The sequence below is a fragment of the Oreochromis niloticus genome, linkage group LG13 (assembly GCF_001858045.2).
Source record: "Oreochromis niloticus isolate F11D_XX linkage group LG13, O_niloticus_UMD_NMBU, whole genome shotgun sequence".
Taxonomy (NCBI): domain Eukaryota; kingdom Metazoa; phylum Chordata; class Actinopteri; order Cichliformes; family Cichlidae; genus Oreochromis; species Oreochromis niloticus.
The window spans coordinates 14,314,403-14,334,617 of record NC_031978.2 but is presented as its reverse complement, the minus strand read 5'-3'; the positions used below and the strand labels follow the sequence as shown (position 1 = coordinate 14,334,617).

The following is a 20,215-nucleotide window of genomic DNA, read 5'->3' as shown; positions in this document are numbered from 1 at the left end:
TGAGTGACATCAACCCGGCAATTAAGTTGGTCATTTAAATGAGAGAGGGCCTTCCTCACCTCGCCTGTTTGTTTTTTTCCCCCTCTCCCTCTCTTCTTTTTTTCCTATTCCTCTTCTGTTTGATGATGGGAGAGGGTGAGCTAGAATTAGGGCGATGGGTCTTCCTTTGAGTGTCAGCCTAAAATGATCAGAGTAAAGATAAGAGGGTCTAGCAGCCCTCAAATCAGTCAAAGTGCCAAAGTCGGCCTTTTTCTCCTCAATTACCGGGTCTGTGAAGCCAGGGAGTGGAAGGCGCAGAGCCTGCTGCATTACTAAAGAGACAATCTATTTCCCCTTTGACCAGAGGGAGAGAAATCATTATGGCATGATTAGTAGCTTCAGCAGTGGGCGAGCATGGAGGTACTACAGGAGAATCGTATTAATTGCCTTAGACCAAGGCATGAGCAGGATTGTTTTAACGTTGATTTGTGGACCTGTATGACTAGCTGTCGGAGATAAAAGCTGATGTCAGGTCTTAGTTATACTGGCAGACTTCGGGCATGCAGACAGAGAGGGTTGATGTCAGAATGAGCTTCTGTGGCTACACCGAAAGTCTTTCTCTATATGCCTGTCAATGTCTTCCTCTTTGTCTTCCTTCACACTTCATAGTTTTCCTCTACGCCTCCCTCTTTCCTTCCCTCTACTCCCCTCTTTCTCTCAGATGGACTACACCCCAGCCCACCCCACCCCTTCCCATAGACCCTTTCTCTCTCTCGCTCTCCTCCAACTGATAGCTGCCTTGGCCGATTATTTCATCCAGTGCGGTCCACTGAGAGCCTCCTCTCCCGGCTTTGGAAGAGCTTTAATTAGCCATGTTAATATCCCCTTCATTGGCCTTAATATCACTCAACACCTTCCTCCATCTCAGCGGCCACCAGGGTCCCCCTGTCCTGTCAGAACAGCTGATTATTGAGAAGGATAGCTTTAATCAAACCTAATTGCAGTTCATTCTTTCTCTCTATCCCCCTTTGCCCTCCATTGCCAACATCTAATGGCAGCGACGACTTGATATCCCATTAAAAAACAATTAAACAACCTCCTTTTGTCTCTGTGCGTGCCAAAACACCAGCACAAACTTCTGTAGATATTTAAGAAGTAAAAGAGAGAGAGAGGGGCCTTGTCTTAATTGCTCTCCTTTTCACCAAGGACCAATTTGCACTGTGCTCATGGAGAATCTTAACCAACTCAAATGTAATGGATGCTATAGCGCTGCCACTGCTGTGGACTATGAAAATTAAGCTTATCTTTTTAGGAGAGAAATTGTGCTTAATTGCCTTCATAACAGTAAACATAAAGGAGCTACTTTATGATAGCGTGGGCACTCAATTTCTTGTGTTTATTGTTTCTTAACTTTTGGTTTTGCTGTAGTGGGAACAGTATGTAAAAGCATTAAAGTATCCCAGAAAAGAGACAAGACTAACTCTGAAAGTAATGTGTTTCTTTTATGAAGTCAGTGCATTGCTTGGGAAATATATTCTATCTCTTGCTTTGACATAAATTGTTTACCAACCGGTGATGGATGTACGTGCGCATGCCTGCACGCACATATGCATGTAGATGTGTGCACGCGCACACACAAATACACACCACCAGCCTTGCCCAATCTATATGAGAGGCGACAGACAAATAAAAGTCGTATTTCAGGTCTGCTTTCCGCAGATGTCTGCTGCTCTACATTATGGCTCTTTGGGGAAATAAAAACAGGGTCAGGGAATTAGAGTACATAATGGTCATTTTGATGATCAGCCAACAGATGCAACCCGAAAACACAGTGAACACAATCAAGCGAAATGCACTAATGACAAGTCAGGTTTTTTATGGCCTCACCACACACCGACAGGCAATCAGCATTCTGGCATGGGTTAAAACGTCTTTTATTGATGTCCAAGCCAAAGCTTCTTGGATGTGGAGTGAAAATATTTTCTCACCTCTCCTCTCCCTCCTGGGCCCTCCGCGAAGCACAAGGTATAGGAGTCTATCGAAGAACGCTTCTAAATGACCAGTGCATGTGTTAATGTGGCCGGGGTTAGAAGGGTCATTTCAGACTCTGATTTATGGCTTGGCCAGGATCCCAGTGGGCGAACGAGAAGTCTTAAGTGTTGTGAAAGCGTCCTCGCAGGCCACACAAGCCACTGTATTTAGCTGAATGAAATGTCCGTGCAATCTATGGTGCAATCTATGGTAATCCAATGAGCCGCTGCAATTCTGTGAGTCAAGTTAGTATTACAATGAAAACCGCAGTATTGCATATAGTAATGCTAGTGCAATGTGATGAAAAATAAATATCACAGCACTGTATTTATAATGAATCGGAGAAAGCAAAGGCGCAATCAGTCATGATTCTGTGGGGAGAATTTGCAAAAACAACAAGTCGATTTCATTGTTTATTCTGTGTGGTTGTGCGGGATTTTACACAATGGGCTACATCTGAGATAATTTCTCTTATTGGTCTTGTTTTTAGTTTTCCTCTCTTTAACTATTTGATGTCTGTAAAGCCTCATCTGATATACAACTCTCAATACGAGGGCTTATCAATAAATTCAGCAAGACTTGAGAAGACGGCTTACAAACTAAGCAAGCCCAGATCTCACTCAGACGTGACATTTGTTCAGAGACGATTAGCCAGGTTGTAATTTGTGGCATAATTGCCTCACCCACCCACAAGAACATGGGTGTGTGTATGCGTTATGTGTGTGTCTGTCTGTGCGCGTGTGTGTGTGTGTGGCATACGGTGGTCCCAGGAGTGTCCGCCTAATTGCCTGACAGGACTATAAGTTTTGTGGCGCGCTCTCACCTTGTTAGGTCCTTTATCCCTGATGCTCTTCAAACAAGACCTGGTCACAGGTGGGCCTCATTTGCTTCCCTATTGAACAGGAGAACTTTAATTGCACAGGGGGTGTCCTGGGATTAAAGCGGTGGGTGGAATATCAAGTGACTTCCTATATGTTAGTGGCAGATGGGTGTTGGGAAAGACCCGTGAACTCAGGTGAGAGGATGAGATCACAAACAGCTCTAGATTTTGAAAGAATAATAAAGAGTGCGACTTCTCAAACCGAGATACTGTGATGCTCACACGGTGAATGAATGAATGTGGAAAATGGGTGTGCTTGAGAAATCCTGTTGAAATATTCTGTCACCTTGCCAGCTAAAATTCCAGCTTCAAAAGTATAATTAATATTTTCGCTTTTTCTTTTCTGCTCTCTCACAGATTCTTCCTAAAGTTCTTTCTCAAGTGCAATCAGAACTGTCTGAAGAATGCAGGGAATCCACGAGACATGCGCAGATTCCAGGTGACTGAAATCTATTTCACACATATGCTCTATTTCTGTCCCTGTCTTTCACTGTCTCGCTCTCTTTTTGCAGACACGCACGCTCTCACACACACAGGTGTGCAAATGCACAGCTACAGCTGCTCCACTATACTAAGTCACACTGACACAGATTCACATATGAATACATTTTTATTATTGGCACTGAAGGAGGCAAAAACCAGGCAAAGAGAGAGAGAGAGAGAGGGATTTTGTGTCCTGTGTGCGCTTGGACAGAATATTTATTAGGGAATACCATCTGACACAAATAAGGATATAGGATTTAAGAGTGCCATCAATTGTGTCCCTGACAGCTTTCTGAGCCTCTGCACAGAGGGGAGGACGATCCAACCAAATGTAACAACAGTGTTAACTCACGAACTGTCTGGCAGCGGAAACGCATACCTTCTTGCACACACATATGTGCAAGCACGCCCACAGGCAGACACACACACACACAGACATATAGATAGATGTGATACACGCTAGGAACCCTTGCATATTCCTCTGTTTATCCACATATGCATGCACTTTATGTGAAAACCATGCTTTAAAAAAAAAACAAACATTATCGTAAGCTAACAAAATGCTGCCAGTTAAAAGACATTTTTACTGTCTCTTAGCTCAGTCTTATCTAAAGTGTCAAATAGTTAAGCCTTAAAATGATTGACTCCCTGTTGTTCCATTTGTCTACCTATCCTACTCAGCAGCCCACATCACCACAAGCAGCCCACTAGGTCAAGGTGAGACAGTGAGAGTTTAGTGTGATTTGTCCTATCAGGGTAACGACAGCCTACAGGAGGGCGGCCGTCACTGGCAGCACTGTTCTGTGATAGACACATAAGCCAGCATCCTCCAGGAGGAAGCCCAGATATGAAACAGACAAGACAGGGTGTCCCCTCCTGATGTCACTACCATCAGACCTCCCCTGCCTCTTCAAATCTTCCCTCAGGGTGAATGTGGACTGATGCGTGACAGCCACCAAGGGCTTTCACCTCTCACTCCTATGTGTCAAAAGGAATGCAAGAACTTTTTGCATCGCTCTTTTTGTGTAACTATATTATTTTCCCAAAACAGAAGATGTTTTTACTTTTTATTATCATCGATTACCTTTATTCCAGCAGTTAGTATGTCATTTGCCCTAAATAGATTTCCCAGATGCGCCACCGTAGGTGTTTCTCTGGCCAAAGTTGTGTATTCTGCATGCCTTCCACTCTTCTTATTACCCCCAAAACCAGCTGGAGGCCAGAAAGGGCCCAATCCATCATCCTCAGCTTGGCCCAGCTCTGAACCTGCTCACAAGAATGGAGCTCTTTCACTTCCCCTTCTCTCCCCTCCTCTCCCTATACCCCCACCTACCCCAAACCAACCAAAAAAAGCACCCCCCTAAATTCCACTGCTACACCGAGGTCACTTACCGGCGAAGCAAACCTGAGAGGGGCTCTCTGTTTCCGGCTCAGAAACACTTTGGCCATTCACATGTGGCTCACTGTTTGGAATGTGGTAGCCAAAAAAACAACAACAAAAATAAGCATTATGAAATATGGAGTATGGCTTGGAATTTGATCCTAGTAAAATGTTTGCTGAGAGATGGGATAGAGCACTGTTCAGTTGCTAATGACTCCAGTAATATTTTAAAAGGGAGGCCTTCCATCCTCAAAGAGATGGACAAGCTGATCAATAATACCGAGCTTCGCCTATGATGACAGTTGGTAGAGTGGGTAAACGGAAATGGTATTTTAGTGATCGAAATGTCAATTAGCTGTACACAAATGCACGACAGTAAAAAGAAAAAAGGAAATGGCAGGGAGGGGAGGTCGATGTAATGTGATCTGTCCAAAGAGGACAACCATCTCATGAGCTTTAGCACCTGGACACAACAAACTAGTCATACATCCCTCAGAATGTCCCTAAACCTTTACTAAAAATGTACTAATTATCACCTTAAAACTTGCTCAATGACATGTTTTGCTTTCATTCCTCTCGCAGGTTGTCGTATCGACGACCGTCAATGTGGACGGCCATGTCTTGGCTGTCTCTGACAACATGTTTGTACACAACAATTCCAAGCATGGGCGAAGGGCTCGCAGACTCGACCCTTCAGAAGGTACGCCTCCTTATCTGGAGAATGGTAGGCACATTTTTACATCTTATAATTTGCTACGCTCCTTTTTCTCATAGTTTCTTTCAGACATCCTCCCATTTTTTTCTTCAGATCACACACCTAATTGCTTCTAGTTGCTTAGAAGCTTTCGTTCCTCCATCACTTTCATTTTTTTTAACTTTTTAAGTTGCTTTTGGCCTCTCTCATACCTGCTGTTATGTCTTGATTGGACGCAACATGCATTAGTCAGAGTGTTTATCATTTCAGTATCGCCAGCGAAGATGATAATACTCGGACTAATTCACTATTTTAAAATGTTATACTACTTCCAGTCTCCTAACGCACCTACATTTGTCTTAAAAGCCGATGTGAAACATGATCAAATTGCTGAAGAATTTGGCTGTGAGGTCAATTTCCTGCCACTGGGTTCTGCAGTTTTAGCTGTGAGAGAGCTGAAACAGGGGGAGGAAGGAGAAAGACAGAAAAGAGGGGGGAGGTAAGGGGGGTTGCTAGTGTGTGTGTGTGTGAAACAGAGAGAGAGAGAGAGAGAGAGAGGAGGAGAGAAGGGGTGTGGGGGGGTGGCCTATGAGAAAAACAGAACTTACTGTTTTTCTTCCAACTGATTCCATATGATAGACTGATTGCCTTCTCAGCCAAAAGAGAGAAAAGTAGGACCACCAAACCATGGGAAATCCAAAAAGTAAAATGCACTAAACATAACCTTCTGACCCTTGTGGCCTCCGCTTGCAGATGGGAGCACACACAGCTGAAAGACTGCAAGGAAAAAAAAAAAGAAAAGAAGAAAAAAGTTAACTGACTTAGCCCAATTGTGCAAATTGCTTATTTTCAGATTTCAAGGGCCAATTATGGCTAGGCAAACAGTTTATATACACCACTGACTAAAACAAGCTTCTCTACACATTAATGGGCATTAATGGTTCTATCACCAAAAGCAAATGTAATGTTTAATACAACAACGACTAATACAAAAAAAAAAAAAGACCAGACAATTAATATATCTCAGTGCTCTCCAGTCCTAGTGGGGGAAAAAGCTAATCTATTTGTTTTTGTCTTTATTAATGACTCCTCTACTGGAGAACAAAATCAAATAATTAAAGTCCTGCCCGGAGCACCAAAGTCATTATGTTCGCTGACGTTCTGTTTGTGTGTTTCACGTTTATGACACGATAGGTGTGGATCGCCTAGCAACCAGTTTCTTAATGAGGAGAGCAATTAAAGAGGTTGAGCCCTCGCCTCCATGTTCCCCCGCTCCCATGGGACCCCCTGCGTTGTGTGTGTGTGCGTGTGTGCACGCTCGTGTTCTTTACAGGTTACCCTAACCCATCCTTTTTTATTCTACCCTTCACCACACTCTTCAAAGCAGCAGAGTGACGCCCCGTAAAGCAAGAAAAGAAGCCATTGTCAACCGCCCAGTTGAACATGTCTTTGTCTAATAACTTTAATACACCTTCCCTCTGCTTAACTGTGTGTGCTCACACAAGTTGAGATTTGTTTTTTCTCTTTTTTTCCCCCCTCCCTCCCTCCTAGGCTCGGCTCCATAACAAACTAATTTAACATGCATCAACTGCGATTGCTCACTTTGTTTGCGTCACCTTTAACAAACAGAAATGTGACACATGAGAAAAGGAGACCCGGTCATAAAATGTAATTCCAGCCATGTCCTCCACACTGCTTTGACAACTAGCAGGCAGACAGCATGCTTTAAATTAGCAACACATTCTTCCTTGGGAGTTCACTGGGCGAGAAGCCTTAGATATGTGACTGGCTGACTGACTGTGTGGCTGAAACACAGAGGCATCCTTCCTCTCGGCTCACGCTGCACTTGCACCGACTGCCTCGCATTGATCAAGAAGTGCTGCCCCCTGTTGGCAAAGAGGGGCCACAGCCTGTGGATGACAGACTGAATCTCACCATGTGACATTTTTGTTCACTTGTGTGTACTGTCACACAACAAGCATATTATGCATTCAGACATGGATGTTCTTTGTGGCTGCCTGTCACTCAAACATGTATAGATTCAGGCTCAAAGGTGCATAAACATGCTCACAAATAGCTGAGTCTTTCACACAGAGCAACCCCCCCCCCCCCCCCCCCCCCCCCCCCCCCCCCCACACACACACACACACGAACAACCACCACTGACACACACAGAATTTCTCTCTCTCTCTTTCTCACTTACTCAGACACACTCGCGCACACACACGTTCCTTAGCTCAGTTCCACCATTATAGAGCCCCAGACAATATAGGAGACTCAGCATAGAGCCTGCAGCGCCTGCCTCATTTGCATGCCAAGTGGCTGTAATGCTGTTAGGGTTTATGCAATAAAGACAAGTGAATCCAGACTGCTGGGCCTAAGAGGAAGAAAGAGAAGGAGAAAAGAAGGGGGGAAAAAAGGAGAGGAGGAAAGGAGAAAGAGAAGGAGAGAGTATGAGAGAGAGAGGCTGAGAGTGAGCGAGAGAGAAAGAGAGAGAGAGAGAGTCAAAGGGAACAGATGGCCCAGGGAGAGGTAAAAGGTATAATCCCATCAGCTGCACTATCAACCGACCATCTGGACATCCCACAGCACAATTACAACACATTTCAGCAGGCAGAACAAAGGACGGCTTCACGGGGCCACATCAGACCTGTTTGAGTGTCACAATACTAGAGCTAGGACCTCCTCCGCTCAGATCTTGGATCGGTTTTGACGTCCTCCGCGGCTAACCCTAACCAGAAACGACAAAGATTAGAGCAGATCCCAGATCAGCACCCCGCGATCAATTCACAGCGAAGGCGATCTTGGAAAAAAAAAAGTCAAGCAAACAAACAAAAATGGACAAGGGTAACGTTTTAGCAAAGAGAGGGAGAGAGACAAAAGAGCCCCCAAAACAAGCCATGACATATGAATTCAAATTCAGTGAATTTCCTCAGCTGTAGCCCAAAGTTTGCAAAAGACTTAGTGGTGCAACACTCGGAGCGGCAGGGCGGCTCTTTGCATCCTCATCCGTCCACTCCTCATGATGCCTATCATCTGCTGAGGGGGCATTGTGCGTGTCTGTCATCAGATCGCCTGCGCTGACTGTGTAATCCACTTCGCCACGGTCCCCATTCAGCACATGCTTCCCTCTCTGTCTGTGCATTGAGACATATGCAAATTTTTAGGCAGAAGGGTGGACGGCTTAGGGCCTCAGTCGCTGCCTCACCATGGGTCCTTCTGCGCGTGGGAGGGGGCACTGGGATTTCCGAGGTAGTGCGTCTGCGTGTGTGTGGTTTTGTGTGCGCGCGCCTGTGTGTGGGTGCGTGATTGTGTATGCGTGTCGCAGGTTTCAGGCTGCAGCTGCCCCCCAACAGTCACCGTCACCATCAGGCCCTCTTCTTGCCTCCTCCTCCTTCCTGCCCCCCTCGCTCTCTCATCCCCAAAGTCAATTTGTTTACAGTAATTTTGAAGGGTGAATTATTTGCTGTAATCGTCCGCACTGATGAAGGTCAGGCCCTTAGAGGGGGCCCAGCATGCCCATAGAGGGTTGGTCCTCTTTCAGACGCTCTGCTTCGCAATTAAGGAAAGCAAATGTCACTCCTCCAGGCCTCACAAATGAAAATCTGTACGAGGTGATTAGCATGAAGTCAACAGCGCCTGTTAAAGTCAGATTCCCTGTAGTACCAATGTGTGTGTGTGCACTTTATGGGCACGGAGAGAGAGCAAACATGACCTGAACAGACCCAACAGCAAGGCAAACAAAGGGAGATGTCTTGTCTGAGGTGATCCATACAACAATGGCTGACTGTGATTTACTTACTGGATGGAAAGGATAATAGAGGTTTAGAAGTGAGCTTGTAAAGGGGGAGAGAAAAAAAAAAGGAACTTGCAAAATAGTTGCTTGTATTTTGAGGATAAGGGAAAACATGCACAATTCATAGTGTATTAAAAGATATTGATGGAAATAGATTAAATTTGATATTGCTATTTTATGGCTAGCTGTCATGCTATTTCTGTTGTAAACACAGTGTTGTGCTGAGCACCATATTAAGGTAATGCATCAAATGACAGTGAATGTGAGGCACCAGATCACTCAAATTAGATTATAATAACAACCCAGACTGTTGATGAATGGCAGAGCTACGTAGCAGAAGTCATGCCAGATGAAAAGCATTGTAATAAACAATATGAAATGGATTGAATCGATCACAAAAAGAGAGAAAAAAAAACACAATCTGAATAATTCATGAGTGCATTTCACGTTATGAAACCTGAAACTACGCTCACCGCCTGCACTGTACTGCACATGAAGAACAAAGGTAATGAAATAACATGAACCAGCAAAGCTTTAGCTTGTCATTTCCACTTTAACAGCCTGTATTCTTGACTCATTTAAGATGTGTTCAACTTTGAAATTTTACTGTACATGCGGGTGCATGCTTAATCAATTCTGATAGCTACATTTGCCCTGACACATAATTTGCTCCATCAAATCATTTTCCTGGCGTTTAGCCTTTGTGAAGTGGACCATTTGAAGGGTCTGCTTAACTACACCACTCCAGCGCACTGATAAATGATTTTGATTCTCGTGCCTTAAAGGACAAATCCATCATTTTTTTTTTCCAGGGGCAATTTCCATGATATGTCTTTTGTGAGAGAGATATGGAGGGCTCAACGTAGAGGTGGTGCAGTAATGTGTCTGAGTGGAAGGAGACGTGCAGCCTAGTGTTGAAGCTTAGGTGCTGAATTTGCTCTTCTCTTTGTCTTGGATAAGCAGCCACCCCATGCATCAAGGCTATCAGTCCCAGCGAGGGATGGACCACTGGAGGTGCCACTGTCATCCTCATAGGGGACAACTTCTTCGATGGCCTACAAGTTGTGTTCGGCACCATGCTTGTATGGAGTGAGGTACGATGTAGAATTTCACATTTTATACTCAATTGAAACCCGTCCACAATATTAGAATTATAATTATTAAGACAAACTTTCTAGCAAGTAATGACCGCTTATACCCTCTTTTCTTTTGCTTTTTTTAAATCTCTGTGATCCAGCTCATAACTCCCCACGCCATCCGCGTCCAGACTCCACCTCGGCACATTCCCGGTGTTGTGGAAGTAACGCTGTCCTACAAGTCCAAGCAGTTCTGCAAAGGCGCCCCTGGAAGATTCGTCTATACCGGTGAGTCAAAACTTCCTCCACCCTGCTCTCCCTTTTTCTACAGGCTTATTCATGTACCCCCGCTTTTCCCCCCTCCCTCTGGATGGAGCCCCCAACTTTAAGTCCAGGCACTAATAATGAACTAACCATCCGACTTGCTGAATGTTGAATGTGTGAGATTTGCACTGCTCGTGAAAAGCTGTTGTGGAGGGGGGCGACTACAAGTGCAACTCGATCCCTCTCTGACCTGCCACCATACAAGGTCGTTGCCAAGCTCTGTTAGAATCAAGCTGTCGGGAAAGTTATTTCTGCCAGTTCTCTTTATCTGTTCTTTAGTGAGACAGATAATGCTTTCTGCTAATGAGCCAATTTTTTATAAGCCAAAATGTGATTTCTTTTTTTTTTCTTATGATAAATCAGATTAGAAAAGCCATATCTACTGTAGGTTAAGTGCACACGTATATCTGGTTATTCTCATGTATGCTGAACATGAATTCATAGGAGAGAATTCGACGGCAAAGAGGGAGAGATATGTACGTGAGAGAGAAGGGGAGTGTGTGTGTCACACTCTAAGTAAAGGATCTGATTATCTTGGCTAACAGAAGGAAGTGGTGGTCTTATCTGTCATCATTGGTGAGGAGACAGAGGTTCTGGGGGTCAGAGCCTGTCTGACCTGGAAGCCTCTGACTGTTCCAACTCTGATGGGCAGAATGAAATGGGGGTGCGTCAAGGCACTCACACTTCCCCCTGCACTCCCAAGCCTCCAAGCACAACCCTGGCCTTGCTACGCTCAAGGCCAGGGTTGTGCAGCCCCCCCCCCAACTCCCTCACCCAAAATCCCCATCCAGACCCCTCCATCCTGGGGCAGCTGTTTCTCATCAAGTCCCCCTCCCACTCCCCAAATCTCCAGCTCCACCACCTCCACCACCACCCCAACCACCCGTCCCCTTCTCCTCCAACCGTGCAGTCTGGCCCAGCTCTCCTGCATTTAACCTCCCTAGCAGGAGCAGAGCAGAGGCCAACAAGGCACTGGGATAATGAAACAGGAGTGTAGTGTGGCTGCGTAAGTGTATGTGTGTATTTGTATGAGAGTGAGTGAGGGGGAAATGTGTGTGTGTGTGTGTGTGTACATGTGTTACTGCGCAGCCCTGAGAAGGTGTATAAGTTAAGACATTAATGGCTTCTATAGCACCCTAGTGAAAGTGCCAGGTCCCTTAAGAACAGACCCCATTAGTCACAGAGGCTAAGCGGATTGGGATGATTACCATCAGGTTTTACTGGGAAAACGTGTCCCCTTCTCCCTATCTTTGTTGTTTTTTTTCCACCATTCTTCTTCTCTGTCTTCCCTGGGTTCCTACTCACTTCCAGTTAGTATAAAGATACAATTACCCCTGGAGGCAACGGTGGTACAATTGATTAGTGTGGTGAATTAAAAGAGAAAGTCACCAATAGACAGGTCTGGCTCCTCTGCTCTGCTATTCCCTATGTGGCTTACCCTGATTGTACAAGGGTTGACGCTTGAGAGAACGAAACCGTTAAAAGAGCAGAATGCATAACGCTAGAAAAAGATATTGCTGCTTCCACACGTACAGTAGGTAAAAGGATGTTAGCTACATCTCTCGGACATTAAAATTACAATTGGGTGATGCATTGAGTGCAAGAGAGCAGATATTGTATTTAAGAATGAAACTCATTTCCAGCTATAGCTTTTCTTTCTGTTTCTGACTCTTGAGCAAATGGCACTTCATTTGCAAATAGATTTGAAGTGGCCCGGAGTTATAATAGCACATTACATGGGCTGAAAAGGGCATGTAGTGACACAGTGCTGTCTAAAAGGCACAGAATGTTCCGGTGTCATATTGGAGAGCACCGTGTGCATATCAAAGGTCTAGTTATCAAAGCATATGGCTTCAAGCATGACTTGAGAGCACGGCTTGAGAGGAGTGCCTTTTTAGACTTTTTTTTTTTTTTTATGTTGACTCTTCTTGCACCACCACCCTAATTGTGGAGATTTAACTCGCTCAATTTAAGAAATTATCACAAATTACCAAGAGTCAACACAGAGGAGACTGCAGTCAATTCGAACAGCAGAGGGACATGTCCTCACTCGGGTTAGCACCCTGGAACGGCTCCAAAACTCACAATCCATTCTCAGAAAGAGAGCACGGTGTAGTATATGTCAAATAATCCTGTTGGCATCGACTCTTGAATGTTTAAAACACTAATGAGACAAACAGACATACTATATAAAACTTGAGAAGCCTGCAGTTTACCGACTACTTTAAATAGCTTATATCCGTTCTTTAAGTGGCACATTTTTAAAGGAATGACTTGTTGCCTATTTTGATGTTTTACAGTCTATACCTTTTACCTTCTAAAAAGCTTGTTGTCCCTTGGAGCTTGCTGACTTGTCCTCTGTCTAATCCATGTATTGGTTATCTATTGGTCAGGACAGAACTGGTAGAACCAGCTGTCAGCAAGGTTGTAGAAAATCAAAAGGAGAAAGTCCTGGCTCTATCTGAGTCAATACTTTATTATACTTTTCACTTTATTAAGCTCTAAAACCTGTACGTGCTGGTCAGATTAAATATTTCGAAACTAAAAGGTCTCAATTTTCTGGCCTCATTTGCAGCATTTTCACCTTTTTATTGCGTACTTACATAAGTGTATGAAAGAGTAAATCATAAATAAAAACTTGAGTGTACAATTCATCCAATTTAAGCTCCTAATTGCATCAGAGCTTTTGGTTTTCTATCTTGGCCAAGTTTCCACGAGTGCTCCCCTCCAGGGGCAACGATGCGGGCTCTTGGTAATATGGTTCTGCAAGCAGTCCTAACACACTCAGCCACTATTTATCCTAATCAGTGACATCCACATAACCAGGATTGCTTAAAATGAACCCCTTCCGCGCCCCAGAAAACGCACATTTACCGGGACCCCATTTGTCATGGGTAAATTGAGGGTCAGTAAACTTCGCCTGTATCCTCCAGTGGGGATCCAGGACATGCATCATAACGTTAGGAGAGAATGATTGGCGAAGGCGAGCTGTCACACATTTGTCAGGGGGAAGGGAACATTATTTGCTAATTTCCCAAGCTGGGCACTGACAGGGTGCTTCGTCTTCAGACCTTTGGTGACCAGCATGGCTTCGCAGCTATTAGTACAAGTCAAGTGTTTTTTCTTTTTCTTTTTTCTCCCTTCACTGTAAAGCGGCAGTAATAAGAGCCATTCGTTCGACCTCACAAGACTGCAGCACACACTGGGTGAAGGATTTTTGGATGAAGCGGATGCCCCATACAGTGTTCTGTTCTTGCCAGGCCTTAGTTGTGGCCAGACAGCCTTGAGGGCTGATGGATCGCAAACTTTCCTCGTCAAGGTGACGCTATCGACTCCACTGCACCAAAATCTGACAAAATGGGTATGAGGCAGTCATTCATCAACATAAGGACAAAGGGGTCATGTGTGCTTCACTCAATACTGGTGGAGCTCAAGAAATGTCAACCTTGTAAGGGATGGAAAAGGGAGATGTTGATAGTGCAGAAGTAAGGGTTCTTTGTAAATACACTTCCACTAAAGCTTCCTGCTTTATGAAAGTCAAACTATTTAATGCCAGTCTCCAACATGCATGCACCCACACTGAGCTGACAACCTCTATGCACAAATCAGAGATATAAATAGTGAAGTCCACTTCTCAAATCCAAAATTAAACCCACTTAATGCTCCGCTCTTAGAAAGAGGAACACAGTGTTACAGCGGTGGACTTTACTCTCCCTTAAAAAAAAAGGGAAAAAAAGGAAAAATTAAACAAACAAATGCAGACGTCTTTATCAAAGCACATCAGATAGGGTCCTGTGCTGTCCAGCTCGTGAATTGGCCCTATCCTTGCGTCTCCTCTCCGCCCTGCCGTCACTTTGAAGTTCCAGACTTAGAAGCTGATCAGATGAAGCGCTTCCTTTTCATTTCCTGTCCTGATGGGTTGGGTTTGGTACTCGGTTGGTTGCTGGTCAGTGGCGGGGTGTGGCCTACAGCAAAGATATGCTATAATCAAAGGCATTCAAGGAGGTATGTAAACAGATCCGCTTTTGAGGAGCTCTTTGAAACACACACGCCAAACTACTTCATACGTCCGCACCCTTTAAAGTCATTCCGCACAACATTTGTGATATTTCTAAAAAAGGCTGATTTAAAGGAGGAAAAAGAAAATCCCCCTGCAGTATCAACTGCTACAATGAGAAAAGATGACATAGGCATTTATAAATGTCACTGCCACAGTCACGTGGGTTGTAACCAGTTGGCACAACAGTTTTAGCATGTGTCAAAGCATGTTATCCACTAGCCATATCCCCATACCTACCTGTCTCATTACAACTCTGGTATTTAGCACCAGCTCCACAGGAGTGGAGCAGACACTCGTTGCCAAGTTAGATGGGCCTGGTTTGAAGGCCTTGTGAGCTTGTGTGGAGCACGACAAGGTTCCACGGAGGAAGGTCCTTGTGTCCAATTAGAGGGCTGACGTGACACGTGCTCGCACTCCCCCACTGTCAGGCAGCTTGTCAGGTAGGCTTTGAGAAGCACACTGTGGCATTATTCCACAGCGTGTTATCAGCAAGTGACCTGTGAAATCCAGCTCCAGGAAATTGATTGAAATAAGCACTTGCAGTTGAGCATGTATTTTCCCCCATTACATCTCTCTGTGAAATGCATTGTGGTTATCTTTCAAGAGAAAAATGAAAGCATAGGTGCGTGCTTTTTTTCCTCCCAGTAAGGATGGTATTCATTGATTTAATTTTAATTGGACCCACTTTTTGTCCCACAGTATCGTTAGAGGTCTGTTTTGTAATAGCTCTTAAAATGGATTGTCCTCACGAAGTCACAGCATCAGTCCTCTGCCACGGGAAAGATAGACACAGGAGGCAGGGAGGGGGGCTCTTGATAGACGAGGATCTTTCCCTCCTCCTCCTCCTCCTCCTCCTCTTTTTTTCTCTACCTCCTCTTCTTGCCCCATTTTCAGTATGATCTGCACCCAACGGGCTTTAAAAGAACTCCAGCCTCCCGCCCCCTCCTCTGCCGCATTTTGATTGAAATTCATCGGCAAGTTTATTGAGAAATGAATGAGGGAGGCAGCACGGTATTGACTTTGAGAGGAAAACACAACTCATCTTGAATGAGGGGGAAAATGCGGCCGTAATTTAGCCGTCATCGATCTGTGCCCCGTCCATGTATTGATCTTCATTTTACAATATTAATTTGCGCTTGCAATCAGCTGTGAAGGGAACCCATTTGATTTCTGTTGGCCGGTAATGTGTGAAAGTCCGCTGACGTCCTCAGAGAAGTGGCACGAGTACTTTAGATGTCATCTAAGAGGATTGAACAGGTGTCTTCGGCCCTTTCTAATAATACCACCGATATGAAGGGAGTCTGGAATTATGGATGGGCAATCTGTAACATTGCTCCCTTTTAAGCGTGTTAATTACATTTTATCTGTTGCAGGAGCAATATCTGCTGGAGACTGTAACTGTCTGGGTTTTTTTCATCTGTATTGGCTCAAAGTTCATGAAATTTCAATGAACATTGATCTGTCTCCATTGATTTATCTTAACTGCAGATCTTTGAAATTTTAATTTCCTGTTCATCTTGAGACTGCTGGAGATGGAATCACTGAGTGATAACTGGCTGCAGTGGATGGAGATGATATGGTCAGTGTTAACACAGATGAGGTTTGCTTTGCGTGGGTTTGCTGTGAAAATTTCAATTTGCCTTGGTTTGGTGTTGGTTGATTTTTTTTTTTTTTAAGATGGTCTGCATGCGTGTTTTCTGCTCTCAACACTGGAACACATTTATACCGAGGAGCAGCAGCATGACTTCTGAATATCACGTCTTCTTTGTCAGTTTTAATTCCTTAATGCAACGCTGTGAAGATATACGCTCTTCCTACGTCCGCAGCTGTTGAATATTGGCGAGAAGAGGTCATTATGTGTGTTGATGCTGTTGTGAACTGCATCCATCTAACAGACTGCAGGTGCCTAGAAGGCTTCAGTTAGACTGTTTGACAAGTCACAAATGCAATAACACTTGAATGAACTTCTGCCTGTGCTGTTTATCTGTCTCCCCCTTTCCAACTCCCACTCCACCTCTAATTTGTGTTAAGGGGAAAGAAAAAAATAACTGCTCAATGGTGTAGGAGGAGTGGAGATAAGCTCGAAGCAGTTAAGTATAATTAGCGAAAGTAATAGCTGGCAAATGGCAACAAGGCTAGGTTTTTATCTCCTGGAAAGATAGAGTTATCGTAATAAGCTGTAATGGCTGGCAGGAATGCTAGTACTCTGTGCAAGCTTCCATTCAGGCTCATAGACTTAACAAGGAACAATTTCCTTTAAATTTACTGCTTTGCTCAAACATTTCCCTATGTTTTTACCTCGATACTGTAAGCCAATACAAGTGTTCAATCCGCTTTCATATGGACTGTGGGCACACTGTGCTGTATCGCCATGTAAGCACTTCTGGCTGCCAGAGACGGCCATGTTACAGTGTTCTTGTAGAGCGGTTACTCATGTCCTATTTCTAGAGAACATGGAGAAGGAGCAGCGGACCACACTCAGATGCCATGTACACGCCATCCACTCTACATTTTAAGTAAAGTGGCTCGACTGAGGCGGCTAAAGGAGCTCTCAGAGAAAATGTGTTAGTGGCATGAAAGGGTGGCAGATTAAGGCATCAGATCAAAATAAGATTGGGAATTGCACATTCCAGGCAGAGGAATCTCACTGAAGGCCTGCCATGCATGCCCGTGCGCATGCGTGATATTCAAAATTGGAAATGATATGGTCACAGCTGCACACCGAGTCATGCATTCCATTTCTTCATATTCTGAAACATGATCATTCACTCTCTGGAGAGAGAAAATTACTGAAATATTCATAAAAATGTTCTTCCAAACCTTCGTGAAGGGGAAGCACACTCTTTATCACGTCTGTTCTTTCGTCACTTACCATGCTAATTTTGCTCACATATGGCAATAAATCCTTTTGTTATCAGCTGTTTAACTTGAAACGTATTCGCCGTCACTTTGTTGTCTCATTATATTTGTAAAATTTGTATCACGACAGAAATTAAACCCCGGGCCATCGCTGTGTATATAAGACAGGCAGGGAAAGAGGAAAAAAGAGATATAATTGAACAAAACACGTAACCTGTCTAAATCTGAGCCGAAAATGAGAGAAAATGAAAATTCTATTAGTCTCTAATGTTCCCTCTGCCACCTCCCAACATCCCCCCCGCATGTGCTCTTCATCTCTCCTGCAAAGTATTCAAATGCAAGCCCTGCCTTACCTCCCCGTGTCTCTTTTTCTCTAATTATCCATGAGGTCAGTAAGCAAAATGGGGAAGAAGCCAGGAGATCAATACAAATTATCCCTGAGCAAACCAGTGCTGACAGTTTGAATTGCAGCATATGTTTACCCAAAATCAGGCAATTTATCTTAATATCAGGCGAGTAATGCAGCAGGGGTGAGAGGTCACACAATCTCTCCACCTCATAATTACCCGCCTCTAAAACAGGAAAGTGGTATTGATTGGCCGCGGGCCGGGAAGCGGGCGTGACTGGAACGTGCCAGCGACCCCCCCCCCCACCCCCACCCCTATCATACCTCCTCCAGTCCCCCCTCCCCTCGGCTAGACTCCCCACCCAATTCAGGATTTATGGGATGTGTGTGGAGGGTTTCATGTTTCCTTGCAGCGATTGAGAAGCCTTACAAGGAGGGGTAAGGAGGAGGTTAGGGGGAGGGGGGCATGCTTCGTCCACACCCTCACCCCACCTCTTTCTCCATATAGTACTGGAAGGAGCAAACAAATTCTGGCATGCATTGAGTCATGCCGGGGCATCACAGAGCTGCTCTTTAGAAGAGAGTAAAGTTTACGACAGAGTGTGAAGTTGGAGCATAATGATGTGTCAAGGATTAAAAAAGACATGAGGTGAAGAGGTGGGGCTGCTGTCAATGTGTGTGGTGTGAGGAAAAGTAAGGCGAGTAGTCCCAATGATTCTTGTAAAAGCTCAGCACATGAAAGAAAATCTTTGCCTGAAAGAAAAAATGTGAGGCGCAATGCAACGACTGCACTCATAACACATTTATTGTCTAGATTGAATATAAGTGCTCAGTATATATCATCAGCAGCTCTTACAGGATTATTGACATTGTCTGTGTCTGTCTGCACTAGTGTACATGCTATGACTACAAAACTGTCAACTCATCAACTGACAGCACCGTTTAGCGCTAATGCAAGTCTCCATCAGCTGTCAAAAGTATTTGCATGAAATCAATAGCAGATGGCGGTCCGTGTCACCAATTTCATTATGCCGGGGTTGTTACAAAGATCATCTCCATGATAGATGAGATGGCGACATGTCGACATGTAGCGATCATGCCTGACGCTTGGACGACAACTGCAGGTGTTAAACCATGACGGAGAAAACTTTACATCTAATATCGGTTTAGTTCGAGGCGTTTCGAGGCGATTCCTCCATATTTAGGTGTGTAATAAATTGTAAAAGCTGTCGACAAAATCCAGCATAAACCACATTTCAAGGATTAAGGAGACCCTACCCTCCAAAACATGCATTTACAGGAGGGCATCATTATCATTGGAGAGCACATCAAACAGAACACCTCTCCCAACCTAGGTCTTGTCCTGTACTGTACGTCTCTCCGGCTGTGTTCCCAGCATGCCTGGCGGGTTGTGTAGGCCCCAACTGAGGCAGAGGACAGGAGAGCGTGATGTATCACCCTGAGAGAGCCCACTGACAGCCTCTGATGATGGATGGCCTGATTATGGAGTGCTTTTTACACATACACAATTTACATCACACTGAGCAGCAGGGTCTGGCAGGGCTGCCGTGCACATACACTCTCTCTCTGCCGGCCATATGCACTCACATCTACACACTCGTGTGTGTACACATGCACACATGTATGGGACTGCCAGAGTGCATAGATAAGAAGGGGAAGGGGGGTGGAAATAACAAAAGAAAGGGGGCAAATTCCTTGCTATAGCCTTGTCATGTACGATCAATACGGCAGATCAATCCTTTATTAAGGAGAAGATGGCTTTCCCCCACATTCCAAGGCAGACCTTTGTCGTTTCGGGACGCATGATGACATGTCAAATCAGATTTCCAGCAGTGTATGTTGTTGTGGCATGGGGTTTATTCAGGTGTGTCCAGCCCATGAGGCTGAATACCACTGTATTTGTAAGCCAGATCCTTGCTATCGATTATCACCCTGCATTGTCCATGCTTGAACACATAACTGCTCCACTTGAGCACGGTTGAGCTAGCAATTACCGTATTTGAGTTTTAGCACAAGTGGTGTGTTCGATTATAAGTATGTGTGTGAGTAACATAAGTATGCGTGAGTAGGTGCGGTATGCCTTATGGGTGTGTTTCGGGGTTGTGCATGTGTATCTGATGTACAAAAGAAAGAATGAGAAACATAAATGTTCCTTTTCCTGCCCTGACTCCCTGGCTTGTGCTCCCGTGGCCCTGCCTGCCTCTATGTGCGTGTGTGTGTTTGTGTGTGTTTGTGGGGGGGGGTTGCTTGCTTTCACATTCTCTGGTGTTCAGCAGGTTCAGCGA

At 44.6% G+C, this 20,215-nt stretch overlaps 1 protein-coding gene across 8 annotated transcripts in view; it reads left to right on the top strand.

Moving 5' to 3' along the window:
• The window catches only part of LOC100698009 (transcription factor COE3), a 67,836-nt gene that overhangs the window by 36,475 nt on the left and 11,146 nt on the right, over positions 1-20,215 (top strand). For 2 of the 8 annotated variants that reach the window (XM_019366739.2, XM_003438279.5), the window contains exons 7-10: positions 3,248-3,329; positions 5,337-5,454; positions 10,208-10,338; positions 10,482-10,608. In XM_019366739.2, the coding sequence (XP_019222284.1) occupies positions 3,248-3,329; positions 5,337-5,454; positions 10,208-10,338; positions 10,482-10,608 (458 nt within the window). Of the gene's footprint in view, positions 1-3,247; positions 3,330-5,336; positions 5,479-10,204; positions 10,339-10,481; positions 10,609-20,215 lie in introns of all 8 variants that reach the window. The other 6 variants (XM_013271650.3, XM_019366740.2, XM_005474236.4 and 3 more) reach the window with 3 other exon arrangements.